General features: G+C 43.8%; 1 protein-coding gene across 1 annotated transcript in view; it reads left to right on the plus strand.

Moving 5' to 3' along the window:
* Positions 1-1,230: 1,230 nt before the first annotated feature.
* Positions 1,231-14,956, plus strand: part of FGF8 (fibroblast growth factor 8) — a gene marked incomplete at its 5' end in the record, with an annotated part of 74,057 nt that continues 60,331 nt past the window's right edge. Inside the window, one exon of the mRNA XM_033943356.1 lies at positions 1,231-1,241. Coding sequence (XP_033799247.1) covers positions 1,231-1,241 — 11 coding nt within the window. The remainder of the gene's footprint in view (positions 1,242-14,956) is intronic.

The raw sequence follows: 14,956 nt of genomic DNA on the forward strand, positions 1-14,956 counted from the left end.
CTGGTTAGTGTGCTCCCAAGTCATGTGCCCCTCTAGGGCCCCTCTAAATAATCCCCCCCAGTAGCATGCCAACATGACCTTTCCAACCTGAAGGACCCCAATACTGTTCAGACCTGCAAGTGACATTCCCCCAAACACAGACTCCCCCTCAACACCCCCTTGGGCCTGATTGACAAGAAAAATCTCTGGTGTCTAGAAACCAGGCCAGAGTGGTCACTGTTCCCTTTGAGCAGGACTCCTCCAACTGCATTGCTGCCAGTAGGGGGTGGTACTTCAATATTGTGTTTTTAATTGCTAGGGACAGGCAGGTTCCCTAGAGTTCTGCTGAGCTTGCCTGTCCCTCACTTTTGTAAATGTAATAGTGAAACAGCACCCCCCCACACACTAGCACTGATCTCCAGTTATTACTGCTGTCACTAGCACCATTATCCAATATGGTGCTAGTGACCCCTAGTGGCAGTTTCATGGTATTACTACTAGGGAGGGGGGTCAAGGTTGCCATATAAGGGCATTGTACCTTAATGCAGTTTGATAACCTCCCCCTCCATATGTGTTATGCTGTACCATAAGGGCAATTTTGCAGGCGCCTGGCTGAAAATTCTTTGAATGTCTGTCTAGAATTTGTGCACTTTCATATGCTGCTCCACAAGACTACCACTAGGAGTGCCATTTAGATGTCAGCGCCGGAGTGATCAGGAGCAATTGGGCATCACTCCTGGCTGTACTCCGTCTGGGACCTTGTATGAGAAGTTCACTGCAGTGCCCCGTGAGGTGCTCCACTTCTTTGCTGGGATGTCTGTGTGGTCTGTCTACTAAAAACGTTGGCCACTCCTACACTTCTCATTCTCTCTCTCTCCCCCTCCCCCCCCCCCCCCCCCCGGGTCTCACACATCCGTCGGCAGTGCAGCATTCACAACTCACTGCTCCTGCTTGCTTTGGGCCTTCATCGCTTCCGGGTCCCGCCTACTTTATGTTTCTGCGAAGGCAGGACCCATCAGCGAGGAAGGCCCAAAGCAAACAGGAGCAGCAAGTTGAAGCCTCCCTCCCTGCCCTATCTTCCGCCAATGCCGCCCTAGCCAGGAAGTGACTTCGGCCATGCTCCGGGGGCTCTAATACTGTTCTTGATGGCTTCGCTTCTCCTCCCTCCCCCCTCTCCGGTTTTGGAGAAACAGGGTCGGGAAGCCAGCAAGCACAGCGTAGTCAGAAGTCAGCCGGCGTCAGAGATCAGGAAATCAGCTGAGGTAGGCACTGCGCATGCGCGGACATGGCACCATGGATCACGGACCCACCAAGTTTGAAGTGTGCATGCGCGCTAAGGGTATTATTATAGCGGATAGGAGAAACATAATTGAGACAGGACAATAACAAGACTAACGGAAACGAGCGGGGGGGAACAATGTGTAATAGGATATAAGTCCAAAAATGGTGGTCAGTACATTAGGGGTGGGGGGAAATGCTCTTCCTTCGTTTGTATCAGTCAGTGGAGTGGACTTACACATTATGGGCATCCTTAAATAAGAATGTTTTTAAAGTTTGTTTTCAATCTGTCACTATGGGTCTCTTCATGTAGGTGCAGCTTAATAACTTTCCCCCTAAGGGGCCAAAGTACTAACCCATGAAAATGTTTACAGGTTAGTAATCATTTAAGCAAAAAAATAGTGATTGTTTCATGGAGGCAGATTGACCAAATTAACTCTGAATATTCTCCTCTGTGTTGGTCTTGTGGACAAGAAAAAGGAACGATAGATCATATATTATTCTATTGTCCTATGGTTCATAACTTTTGGCAACAGGTGTGGAATTACATTCAATGAGGCTGGAGGAGCAGGAGGGCCTGAGCACCCCTCCTGATCCCAACGATTTTCAAGGTATGGGGAGGGGGTGGGGCTTCAAGGTATGGGGAGGGGGTGGGCCCAGCCCAGCCAGCCTAGCTTAAGCTACAGGGAGGGAGGTGGGCCAGGACAGGATGGGTTTGAGATGGCAGGAGGGAGTTGGCATCCCTCCTGCCTTGTGTTCTTTGGCAGGGCATCGGCGTGGAGGGGGGGCATTTTCTAGGGGTTTGGAGAGGGAGGAGGCACTTTGGGGGGGGGACTTTTTTTTTTTTATTTTTTAACCAAGCAGTTATTTTGCATGTGTAATACACGCAAAATATGTGCCCGATTAAAAAGAAAAAAAATTTAAAAAGCCGGCAGAAGCCCTGACAGCAGTGACAGGAGGCTGCTTCTCCTGTCACTACTGTTAGGGTCTGCGCATGCTCCAGGATCGCTCTCTAGTGATCCGTGGGGGGGGGGGGGGGGAGGAGGGAGCTTGTCAACGATCGTCCCCATTTGCATGCAGGCCTTTTGTGAATTCGTCGGCCTGCATGCATTCGGGAACGGATTGGAGACAGAATCGGGGGTGAGTGAATCTAGCCCTTTAATGGGTGCCCATTAACATCAATAAGTGGTCGTTAGCACTCAGTTATTGACATTAAAAGACTCATTAGCCAATTAACTTGCATGTGCATCTCAGGAGTGCCTTCACGTTTTGGTGCCCCAATCTAGGTGCTATATGGAGAATCCAGAGGTACATGCAAATGCCTTGTCAGCAATTATACCTTTATGGAATATTATTTTATTCTTATTTATTGGGATTTATTAACCGCTTTTCTTCATGAAGAGATTCACCCAAAGCACTGTTACAATACACTAAATAGTAATCAGATACTCTTAAGTATTTTCTCTATCTGTCCCAGCAGGCTTACAATCGACCTGCGGTACCTGGGGCAATGGAGCAGTGTCTCACAAAGTTTTGCGAGCCGGGGCACACCAAACCTAGTATCCCCAGCTTGAGACACCCGGAAGTGCGCTGGCATCAGCATGATGACATCACGCGTATGCATGACATCAGCGCGCCGTCAGCGCATGCGCAAAGGCCCTTCAAACAGGTCTTGCGCCGAGAGGAGAGAAGGGCCGGCAGAAAGAAGGAGAGAAGAGCCAGCGAGAAGGCAGAAGAGCTGGAGAGAAGGGTCGGCAGAGAGAAGAGGTGCCAGCGTCGGGAGATTGCTTGCAGCACGCGCCTCTCTACGCGAGAGGCACATCCTGAAGACAGTCAGCTGGCGCTGGCATCCTCTTCCCCAGTGTACCGTGGCACACCTGAAATCTCAGGAGGCACACAGTTTGCGATACACTGCAATGGAGGGATTAAGGACTAGATTCTCAAAACTTTTAACACGGTCGCTAAACTGTTTTCCGGCGGTTTAGCCTGCACGCATTTTAGCGGTGGATTATCAAGAGATTAGCTCTGTCTGTAGCCCTGTTTCTAGCAGTCTCTGACAATGGCATGCAAATGTGCTCTTTAACATTGAAATGAGCCCTCCAGTGGATTGTTAAAAAATCGCCGAGGCGTTTTCGAAGAGCGGATTCGGCTTTTGGCAACAAAAAGCAGCGACTGGTCCAGGGGTGCCGTTACAATGCCAGCACTTGTGTTTTGACTGTGGCTAATGAAAAAAAAAAAATTGTATATTACATTACATTACATTAGTGATTTCTATTCCACCATTACCTTGCGGTTCAAGGCGGATTACATCCAAACTAAAATAAAATTACATTCAAAATTTGAAGGAATAGAATAAGCGATGACATAGAATTTTTAAGGTAATATATATTGGGTAAAGAGTTACCAAAGGGAAGTGGAGGTCTTTAGGAGATAAGAATAGGGTGAAATTATGGGTTTTAGATAACGTTTGGTAGATAAAAGAGTATTAGAGAGATCTAAGGGTAAATAGAGTGTTGGATATTGGGTTGGGATTGGTCGTGCTGGATAGGTTTTATGTGTTTTTTGAAGAGTATGGTTTTAATTTCTCTCCTGAAGGCTTTGTAGTCTGTAGTCGAAGATAACAGAGTGGTGATTTGTCTGTCCAGTTTAGCTGCTTTGGAGGCTATTAGGTTGTCATAAAGTTTTTTTTCATTTGACATCTTTGGATGATGGGTGAGTGAATAGTGAGTGGGATCTTCTGTGTCTGGTTGAGGAGGATTGATTTAGTCGGTTATTCCAGTAGGTTGGGCTTTCTCCGTTGAGAGCCTTGTAAAGTAAGCAGTAGAATTTGAAGTGCACTCTCGCTTCTATTGAAAGCCAGTGCGAGTCATGGTATGCCTCTGTGATATGGTCATATTTTTTTAGGAAATAGACAAGTCTCAGGGCTGTATTCTGTGTTGTCTGCAATTGCTTCATCATGGTCGCGGGACAAGGTAGGTATAGTATGTTGCAGTAGTCTATCATCCCAAGGATAAGAGATTGTACCAATAGTAGGAATTGCTTCTTTTCGAAGAATGTTCGAATTTTTCTTAGATTTCTCATGGTCACATCTATATCTCATGGTATATCTATATATTTTATGAGTGGAAGGTAGTAAAATTGCGCTTCTTTTGAGTTTATGGGAGAGACAGGCATGTTTCATGCGAGCTTGTTAAAGGCCAACGTTTCTTCTTGAGCACGTGTATGATATCCTTGTCTTGTGTGTTTCTGGCTGTGGGTCTTGATGAAATTTTACATTAAAAAACCAAATTACAAGATTTAGGGGTCCTTTTATCAAGCCCCGCAAGTGGACATTTCATCACACGCAAACCCCCGCGGCCAGCTAAAAAACTAATGCCTGCTCAATGCAGGCGTTAGCGGCTAGCGCGGCAGGCAGTTTAACGCACGGTATTATGTGCATTAAACCCCTACCGCAGCTTGATAAAAGGACCCCTTAGTAGTTTTTTGGAGAGAAAGGCATGTTTTATGCACGATTGAAAAAAGTCGACGTTGCTTCTCCCCTCCTCTCCCTCCCATTTGTCCAATAGTGCAGCAGGAGAGTGTGTTTTTTTTTGTTTTTTTTTTTGGGGGGGGGTTACAGCGTTTTTCTGCGCATGGGCACATGCACATGTAGGAAATATTCGCTGCTGTCCGCTGATCTTATTTACATGCGCGATTTTTACAGAATGTCTCGGGTTTTTAGATTCGGCATCAAAACGGCTGTGTTAGCAGACCATCGCTTTTAAACGCGGGTTTTTGATAATCCTGGCCTTAGTGGCTTGCACAGAGTAACAGAGAGCAGGCTGGGATTGAATGCACAATCTCAGGATTCACATATGTCAGCAGCTATGCACCTAACTTAAGTTGTGCATTATGGACCCAATATATAGCCAGGGGCAATCAGCGTTTTGCCAGGCTCTGGCATTGAATTTCCAGGTATATGGAGCTGGTGAAAAACACAGCTGATAAACTGCAATATTCATCACTTAACCGCCTTGACTTGTTTGTTCAGGCTGGGTATGAAACATTAAAAAATTAATACTGATGTTAATTCCATAACACTTTAAGGATATATATATATATTTTTAATCACTTTATTTTGGATTATCAACAGTAGGAAATTCCATACATGAGACCCTGGGATTGCTTGCAGTCACTATATCAAGTAGGCAAGATTGAAATTAACACTTAACGCAGGCAAGGCCTATGTCTTGTTCCTTTTTTTGTTCTCTTTCCTATATTGATTGTAGTTCCTCCCACTACTTTCCTCTCGTCTGAAGTAAGTCAGCGTTTCCCTAATAAATTGTTTGTCTCCCTTGTTTTATTGCACATCGCTTTGAAATTCTGAAAAAGCAATTTTATCAAATTTTAAATAAACTTGGAAACACATTTACAGGATTTGAAGTGCATTTCAGTCATCTGTTTGAGGGCTGCAATGGAGGACTTCTAGGGCCACATGCTATAAAGGAACATAGGCGCCTGCCTTCCTTTGTAGAATATTAGCAAATATACAATTCAGGTGTGAGCACTTACTCCAGCTCACTCCTAAATGCTGGAGATATGCACATAACCAGTGGCGTAGCAAAGGTAATTAGCGCCCGGGGTGGGGGCATCCCACCCCCCACCCTGTTCTCTGCCCCCTGCTCCTTCCCCCCCCCCCCACCGCCATGTGCGCACCTGCTTCCCGCATACCTTTTTAATTTTCCAGGCAAGAGCAACAGCACGAACTTGCTGGCTATCTCTATCTCTCTGAGCGCGCAGGAAAAAGAGGGAAAGAGGTATGAGGGAAGAAGTGCACGCGCGCCTAAAGGGGGTCCGGGAAGGGGGGGTGGAGAGGAGCACAGGTGCCTGAATCCTTTACAAAGACCACACCCAGGGCGGACCATCTCCCCCGTACCCCCTTACTACACCAGTGCAGATAATCTATAGTATTCTGTAAGTTATGTATCTACGGTAAATGTGAGTCCAGCTCATACCCTGCTCAGACTCTACTTATATGTGCCCCTACCTGACAAATATGCAGGATCCCCTAAATTCTGTATATAAGGCATAAGGTTGTGCACACACATCGCCTCTTGTAGATTAATTGGCTTAACCTGTGCTGATAATTGGCAAGTGACATCTCATAATTGATGCTGATTGGCATTAAGCTATACACACAACTTGGAAAGCACGATTCTATACAAAGTATACGTTGGTTGCAGTGGATGAATTTGAAAAGGGGGTGCGGCCAGGGGCACATCGTGGGCACTCCTACATGTGATGTGCGTCATTATAGAATCTGCACAACTTAGGCGCGGGAGTTTAGGCTTGGTTTTAGATGGTCTAAATGGGTGCATTGAACTTTATGTGAAAAATATCTATGTAACGTTATGTGATACATCTAATTAGGATCTCTAATCAAAAAATAATGGGTATATATTGAAGGAACTAAGGCCTGTACAGGGAAGACTTGCATGGCCTGTGTCCCATATATGGGCATTCGGTTGAGGACAGGCTGGGGAGGGCTTCAATGGCTGGGATGGTTAAGATGGGCTGGAGTGAGCTTTTTTTTTTAGTTCGAAGATTTTATTAAATTTAATATACAATAAGTACAAAAAGAGAAATGTTAACGAGGCAAGATACAGACAAGCAGTATATAAAGAAAATAATACAATAATATTCACGGAGAACTTGAGCTACCAAGAACGCCTCAGAAATCTGGGATTATTCACCCTTGAGAAGAGAAGACTAAGAGGGGATCTAATAGAGACTTATAAAATATTAAAAGGAATCGACAAAATGGAGCAAGCTCGCTCACCAACAAGGGGAAAGGATGGAGAGCAAGAAACAGCGTTATTCACTTTGTCAAATGTGACTCGGACAAGAGGTCATGGACTGAAGCTAAGAGGGGTCAAGGCCATGACAAATGTCAGAAAGTTCTGCTTCACATAGCGGATGGTGAACGCCTGGAACTCTCTCCCAGAGGATGTGGCGGAGGGAACCACCATTTTAGGGTTTAAGGTAAAATTGGACGCACATCTTCTTGCGGGACACATTGAGGGATACAAATGATTAAGGTATTAGCCCAGGTAAGCCTGGCTGAGCCTCCGCGTGCGCGGACCACCGGACTGGATGGACCCCAGGACTGATCCGGTGCAGGCATTTCTTATGTTCTTAATACAATAAGCTGATCTAAGCCTATGTATAGAAGAGGAATGTCGACAAAAACACACAGCCATAACTACTAGCTTTGATGGAGACTCCAGTAGATGGAACCTAAGCACACTACTGGGCAGGGCTCTGGGTTTCTGGTCCAGAAATATCTACGAAAAAGGACCATTTAAACTAAATAATGAATTTATGGAGCATGTATGGTTGGGCAGACTGGATAGACCAGTCGGGTCTTTATCTGCCATCATTTACTATGTTACTATAAATTCAGATACTTAGCACTCATGGGATTCTATAAAAGGTATACAAACCTTGTAGAATTGCACTAAGCGCCTTTCTAGTCAGTGCTGATTTATAGAATATGGCCCTATGTAAATATATGGGTGTTTACAAAATAGTGCTTAGGCAGAATTCTGGCATAAAATATCTGCTAACATTTATGCAACAATTCTGTGGTTCCCAAACCTGGTCCTAGATGCACTCCAGCCAGTCAGGTTTTCAGGATATTCACCAATTTGATCTTCTTTATGGATAATCTTAAACGGAGTTTGTGGGGAGCACTAGCTTTTAGTTCAGCAAAGTCCAAAAGATTTTTAAGGGTAAACAGATTTTTTTTTTTTTAAACCCACCCCAAACTACCATAATTCCAGATTTTTCTTCTCCAGTAGAAACGAGTAGACTCTTTGAAAGAGTTTTGGAGACCAGGAATGATACAATCTTTTTTGTTAGGATTTACCCAATCTCGTTTTTAAATGTCCTCAGCTTTAGGGGGACATCATGCCATTTATCAAAGCCAGTCCTGGTTCAAATTTGATTTGTGAGGTGCTTCTGTTCTGATGTGCCCTGCACTGAGGCCAGAGGGCAGCTGCGACAGGAGACAGGAAAGGCCACAGCATTTCTCAGCCATTCCTTTTTTTTCTAAAAGATGTTTTTCTTTGTTAGAGATATGTTTTTCTCTAGTTTAAAGTTTAAGTTGCACATGACTGTAACATTTCTTTCAAGAACAGATTTGTTTTTATTTTAATGAAATCCGATTTTTTTTTTTTTTTTTTTTTTTTAAGAATAGCAGACTTTTCTAATTCTCCTCTCAGAAAGTCATTTTTAAGCAGTCAGCTGAGCCTTGGCAGCTGTCAGTAACTGTTATTTCTATGAGAGAGGAACTGAAAATTGTACTGAACGGCTTATGGAGTTCCAGTCCTTGCTCCAAGTGTCACCTATAGGAATCACTGCACCATTCTGTGGAAATATCCATCTGAACAATATTATTTATGAAAATTCATAGGTATTTGGTCTAAACCAGTGTATCGCAAGCTGTGTGCTGCGGCACACCAGTGTGCCTCCTGAGATTTCTGGTGTGCTGCGATACACTGGCGAGAGGCACGTCCTGTAGGAAATCAGCTGGCGTCTCTCCTCTTCTCCCTGCACCTCCTGGATCCCTGTAACAACGGGGTCGCAGCAAAACGGGCCTCTGCGCATGCATGGACATTGATGTGATGATGTCACGCTTGCGTGTGATGTCATCGCATCAACTTCCAGGTGCCCTCCGGCCAGGGCATTGCATTTGGTGTGCCACCGGCTGGAAAAGTTTGTGGGACATTGGTCTAAACCAATGTTTCCAAAGTTGGTCCTTGCCAGTCAGGTTTTCAGGATATCCACAATGAATATGCATAAAGGAGATTTGCATACAATGGAGGTGGTATATGTAAATCAATCTCTTGCATATTCATTGTGATAATCCTGAAAATCTGACTGGCCAAAGGGTATTCCAGGACCGACTTGGAAAATACTTTCTCTAAACAGTGATTGAGTTTTAGCCCAGTGGTTCCCAACCCTGTCCTGGAGGACCGCCAGGCCAATCGGGTTTTCAGGATAGCGCTAATGAATATGCATGGAGCAGGTTTGCATGCCTGTCACTTCCATTATATGCAAATCTCTCTCATGCATATTTATTAGGGCTATCCTGAAAACCCGATTGGCCTGGTGGTCCTCCAGGACAGGGTTGGGAACCACTGTTTTAGCCCCTCAGTCTATAACAGGTCACCTAAATATAAGTACAAATTGCACGCTTAAATGTATAGAATAAAGAAGCAGGCACTAATTAGTGCTCCTACGTCAACTGTGAGCAGGTACCACATATTAATGGGAATATTAACGTATGATCCGAATTTTTAAAAATACTGCAAACGTCTCTCCTAATTGCTGCATTAGATTTGCAGCTAATGAATGGGGGAAAGTGTGGTAGAGTAGTTAAAAGCCACAGCCTCACCACCCTGAGGTTGTGGGTTCAAACCCATACTGCTCCTTGTGACCATGGGCAAGTCACTTAGCGCCCCCCCCCCCCATTGCCCCACCAGGACAGAGAGGGAAAATTGCTTGAGTACCTGAATAAATTCATGTAAAACATTTTGAGCTTTCATGGGAGAACAGTATAGAAAAATAAAATCCTCCTGTTAAGCCACATTAATTGCAAATCTTAACATGCTTTTTTTTTAGTTCAAAAAGTTTTATTGATTTTATAAAAGATGAAATACAAAGCCAACAATATGCGTGCTCCAACAAGGAGCACATTATAACAATGTCATTAACAAATGTGAAGTGCATCCACAGTGGAATAATAGTCATAAATGATTGAATGCATCAGAATATAGGGGGCCCTTTGGAATACTGTAATTTACAGGCAAGAATGCTGCATTTAGGCTCTTGCATTTATATTAGAGAACTGCACAGGAATGGGTATTGTGGGAATCCTGCAGAACTCACGGGTTTCATGGAAGGATGGAAGAAGTCGCCACAGGATTTCTGAAGGAGCGTAGTCAAAACCTTTGATGACATCAAAATAAGACTTGGAATGCAAAGAGAGGCAATTGGAGCACCAGAATGAGGCTTGGAATGCTCAGAGAGGCCACTGGAACTCCAGAATGCTCATTGGTGGAATAATAGTGTTGGCTTCTGCAGGAATGGATAGGAATGGAGGAGATTAATTGTGGAGATGGAAGAAGCTTAGTGGGCATAAGTGGGTATGGGCGGGGATGAGTGACTTTTCTGTCTCCATGCAACTCTATAATTTACATGAACCATAGATCTGTCACAAAGGCACATTCCTAAATGTGCATTACTGGGTTTGCGCCCGCATTCTATATATAAGTGCTCAGTGGCATAGCGAGGGTGAGCAGCACCTAGGGTGCCCTTCTCCCGTCCTCTTCCCCACCTCCCTGCCGCACCTGCGCCCCTTCCCCATATCTTTTTAACTTCGGTGTGAGCAGCGACGAACCTGCTGCCTGCATCGGCTTTGGAAAGCTCTCTGATGTCACTTCCTCCCAGAAGTGATGTCAGAGAAAGCATCGAAGCCGACACGGGCAGCAAGTTCGTCACTGTTTGCACTGAAGTAAAAAATGTACGGGTGCAGGCGCAGCAGGGGGACGTGTGGGAAGGGAGGCAGAAAGGACGAGGGGTGTCGCTCTAAGGAAGACCGCCCCCTCGCACCCCCTTTACGACGCCACCGTAAGTGCTCGCATTCATGTATAAGTGTCCTTACAGAATAGGGTCATGGAAATTTGGCTCCTACATTTTGATCACTTGCTATAGAATTGCCTTCTTAACATATAAGTTTAACGCAAAGGGGTTTGAAAAGGAAGTAACAGCTCTGAAATATTATACAGCCTTCTACCAGCTTCAGGGAACTGACTTCCTTTTATCTGGATAATCAGAATTTGACTTAATGGGCTTAAACCTCTAAGTGGGCATGGAGGAACAGCCTAATTTTTAGTGCAGAGGTCTGAAAATCAGGGGAACTGGGTTCAATTCCCACTGCAGCCCCTTGTGACCTTGGGCAAGTCACTTAACCCTCATTGCCCTAGGATCAAAAATAAGCACCTGTATATAAAATTTATAAACCACTTATAGCCTAAGTGGTTTAAATTCAGGTACCCAAGCACTTTTTCCTGTCTGTCCTGGTAGGCTCACACTCTATCTAATGAGTCTGGGGCAATGGGGAATTGCTTGACTTGCCCAGGGTTACAAGGAGCAGCATGGGATTTGAACCCACAACCGCAGGGTGCTGAAGCTGTGCCGCTAAGCACTGCACCACACACAGAATAGTAGCATATTAAATCTTATCTTCTTCCCTTTCTCACAAAGCAGACTTTTTTTTTAAAAGAGTAAAGATTTTATTTTCTTTTGAAAGGAGCTAGTTAGGAAAGCTGTCATTTCTTATATCTTGCTGAATCCTCGCAAACTGAGTTCTAGAAGGGTTACAAGCAGCATATCACTACATAAAATTATACATGCAGTGCACGGAAACGCATCTAAGTAACCACTAACGTTGTCATACTGTGTGTGGAGTTTATTTTGCTAAAGACCTGGGCCGAGAACTCACTCACTCCTAGCTTTGGAGAACTGAGGAGGCTCCCAGCCTTTAAGCTGTCAGTCAGGCATCAGGTTGACCACCCCTGGGTTTCTATCAGTAGAAGATAGCAGTGATTGCCCATTCGAGGAAACAAAATGGCAATTGTAATTATGGGCTTTGATTAGATAAAGAAGGAATAGAAAGAGAGAGAGAGAAAACAGAGAAATGGATGGAGAGAGAGAGAGAGAGGGAGGATGAAAGGAGGCCGGGGACAACAGGCCACAATTTACAGTACATTAACAGCTGCCAATCACATGGGGCTCAGCTAAAGGGGCTGTAATTGTTTTGGTAAACACATTTAAACAAAGCAGTTGATAGGTTTTCTTTACACCACTTATTGGAACCTAATACAATTAAAGGTATCTGCAGAAGTTGCAGGATTTTTTTTTCTTTTTTTCAATAGAAAATCATCCCCACATCTGTTTCTTATTAATGGAAGATGTGTTCCCTTCTTTCTCTGGTTCGGTAGAAGTGTGAAGCACCCAGTGGTGGATCCGTGAGGGCAAACAGTGGTGACTGTGTGTGAATTCAGACATGTCTTGACTCGTTCCCCCCCCCCCCCCCTCTTTTCGCTAAACATTTGATGCCTGGGTCTCCAAGAGATTGGCTTCCCAGGCATTCATTTGATTTTTATTCAAAGGGTTAGGTGTATGTCTAAAAATTTTATTTTTACTGCGTGTGTATTTTCTTTAGAGGCCTGGAATCCACGATCCCCAAAAGATAAGCTGCCAAACCGAAATGACCTCCTCGCTCAGCACAAATGTCTTATTGATGGAAACAAAATAGATTAAGGAATCCGTGCATCTCAGATTCAGGTGCACTGGATTGCCGTCTACGAAAACATTTCCACGTAATACATGTAGCTCCTGCAGCTGTGGGATGCCAAATTTTGTTTTGTTCTCTGCCCTATCGATTGCTGCTAAGCCTCGTCCCAGTCCTAGAACATACTTTCTAGATACCAAGAACAATTTTGATTATATCATTCACTTTTGACCTTTTGATTGTGAAACTATCTGCCCATTCAACCACCATTTAAAGCAGTGGTCTCAAACTCAAACCCTTTGCAGGGCCACATTTTGGATTTGTAGGTACTTGAAGGGCCTCAGAAAAAAAATAGTAAATGTCTTATTAAAGAAACGATAATTTTGCGTGAGGTAAAACTCTTTATAGTTTATAAATCTTTCCTTTTGGCTAAGTCTTAATAATAACATTGTCATTTATAGCTAAAGAGACATTTGATCAAGAAACGGTTTTATTTTACTTTTGTGATTATGATAAACATACCGAGAGCCTCAAAATAGTACCTGGCGGGCCGCATGTGGCCCCCGGGCCGCGAGTTTGAGACCACTGATTTAAGGGAACGCTTCAGCTGGTACTAGGTAATAGATTTAGGAAAAAGAAAAATTGCAGAAGATATCTTATATTACAGATGTATTTTTATATGATGGAAAGTAATTTGACCAGCCAGCTAAATGTAGGAAGCCTGACCCTACAGTAGCCTCATAACAACCGTCCTCTAATGTACAACCAGGGTCTGGTCCAGTGATGGTTGTTATGGGGTGTCTGTGGAAGGGTGTGAGTAGGAGGGGTGGGGGGGAATTGAGATCTGTGTTAGTCAAGGTTTCTAACACAGCACTCTCAGGGCCAGATTCTCAAAACTTTAACGCCGTCGCTAAACTGTTTTCCGACGGTATAGCCTGCACGCATTTCAGCAGCGGATTATCAAAACGGATTATCTCTGTCGTTAGCGAGCTTTCTAGCAGTCTCCCAACAAATGATCTCTTCAACATTGAAATGAGCACTCCGGTGGATTATTGAAAATCGTCGAGTCATTTTTTAAGAGCGGCATCAGCTTTTGGCGACAAAAGTCAGCGACTGGTCCGGGGGTGCTGGTACAGTGCCAGCATTACTAAAAGTGCATCTTGTGGCGTGCGTTTTACATTGGCTAATGAAAAAAAAATTAAAGTTACGCAATTCTCATAAACGGTAGTTTGTTTTTTGTGGGAGAGGTAAAAGCACGGTTTTTGAGCTTGTGTATGATATCCGCGTCTTATGTGTTTCTAACTGTGGTTCATGATAAAATTTTACATTAAAAAACAAATTACAAGGTTTACCTGTATTATAGTAGTTTTGGGGAGAAAAAGACGTGTTTTATGCGCGCTTGTTAAAAGCCGGCGTTGGTTCTCTCCTCCTCTCCCTTCCTTTCTTGCTTTATTTTCACGTTGGGCTTTGCAACACTAACTGCTCATGCCATGCTTATTGCGTTGCATTGCTTTCCCGGCACATGCGCCCTTTCATGCCTCTTTCCTGCGCATGCGCCGATCACTATCAGCGGTGACTCGATGCATGTAAATGTACTGAATCTTCGCTACTGTCTGCCGACCTTATTTACATGCGTGATTTTTGGAGAATGACTCGCGCTTTTGAAGTCGCTATAAGATCACCAGTGACAGCACCCCTTTGGTTTTTAATGCGGTTCTTTGAGAACCCTGGCCTCAATCAACCAGAAAAAGAGTTATCCAGCATCCACCAATCCCCATAGGTGCCGGATAACTGAGATTCTACCGTACTAGGTAAAGGTATCCCCTCTAGCATGCACCAAGGAAGTTTGATTAGGAAGGAGCAAGATCATTCTGCGCTCCTCAAATCCAGATATCTTGATCCCATCAACGCATATCAAAATATCCGATACTATGATTGCTTTAGCTATCCATCATATCGCCATCAATTGGAAAGATAATGCTAAACTCAACTTTCTTGAATGGTGGAATCATTTGAGTATACAGTGGTGCCTCACACAATGAACTTAATTGGTTCCAGGAGCAAGTTTGTTATGTGAAAAGTTCATTATGTGAAACGCGTTTTCCCATAACAATACATGTTAAAAAAAATAATTCGTTCTGTAGCATAAAATATGCTAAGATGACATAAAAAAAGATAAATTTTTTGTTATTATTTTTATTTAGATACATCTAAAAACATAATTGTTTTTTAAAACAACACACATTTTTTAAATTTAAAGACAGACTAAGTAGAGTCTAATTTTACAGTGAGAGAGGGCAGAGTCTCAGCGGCAAAAACTGGGACTTAACTGTTCATTTTTTTTTTTTTCTAGCATCGGGG

The sequence above is a fragment of the Geotrypetes seraphini genome, chromosome 4 (assembly GCF_902459505.1).
Source record: "Geotrypetes seraphini chromosome 4, aGeoSer1.1, whole genome shotgun sequence".
Lineage (NCBI taxonomy): Eukaryota > Metazoa > Chordata > Amphibia > Gymnophiona > Dermophiidae > Geotrypetes > Geotrypetes seraphini.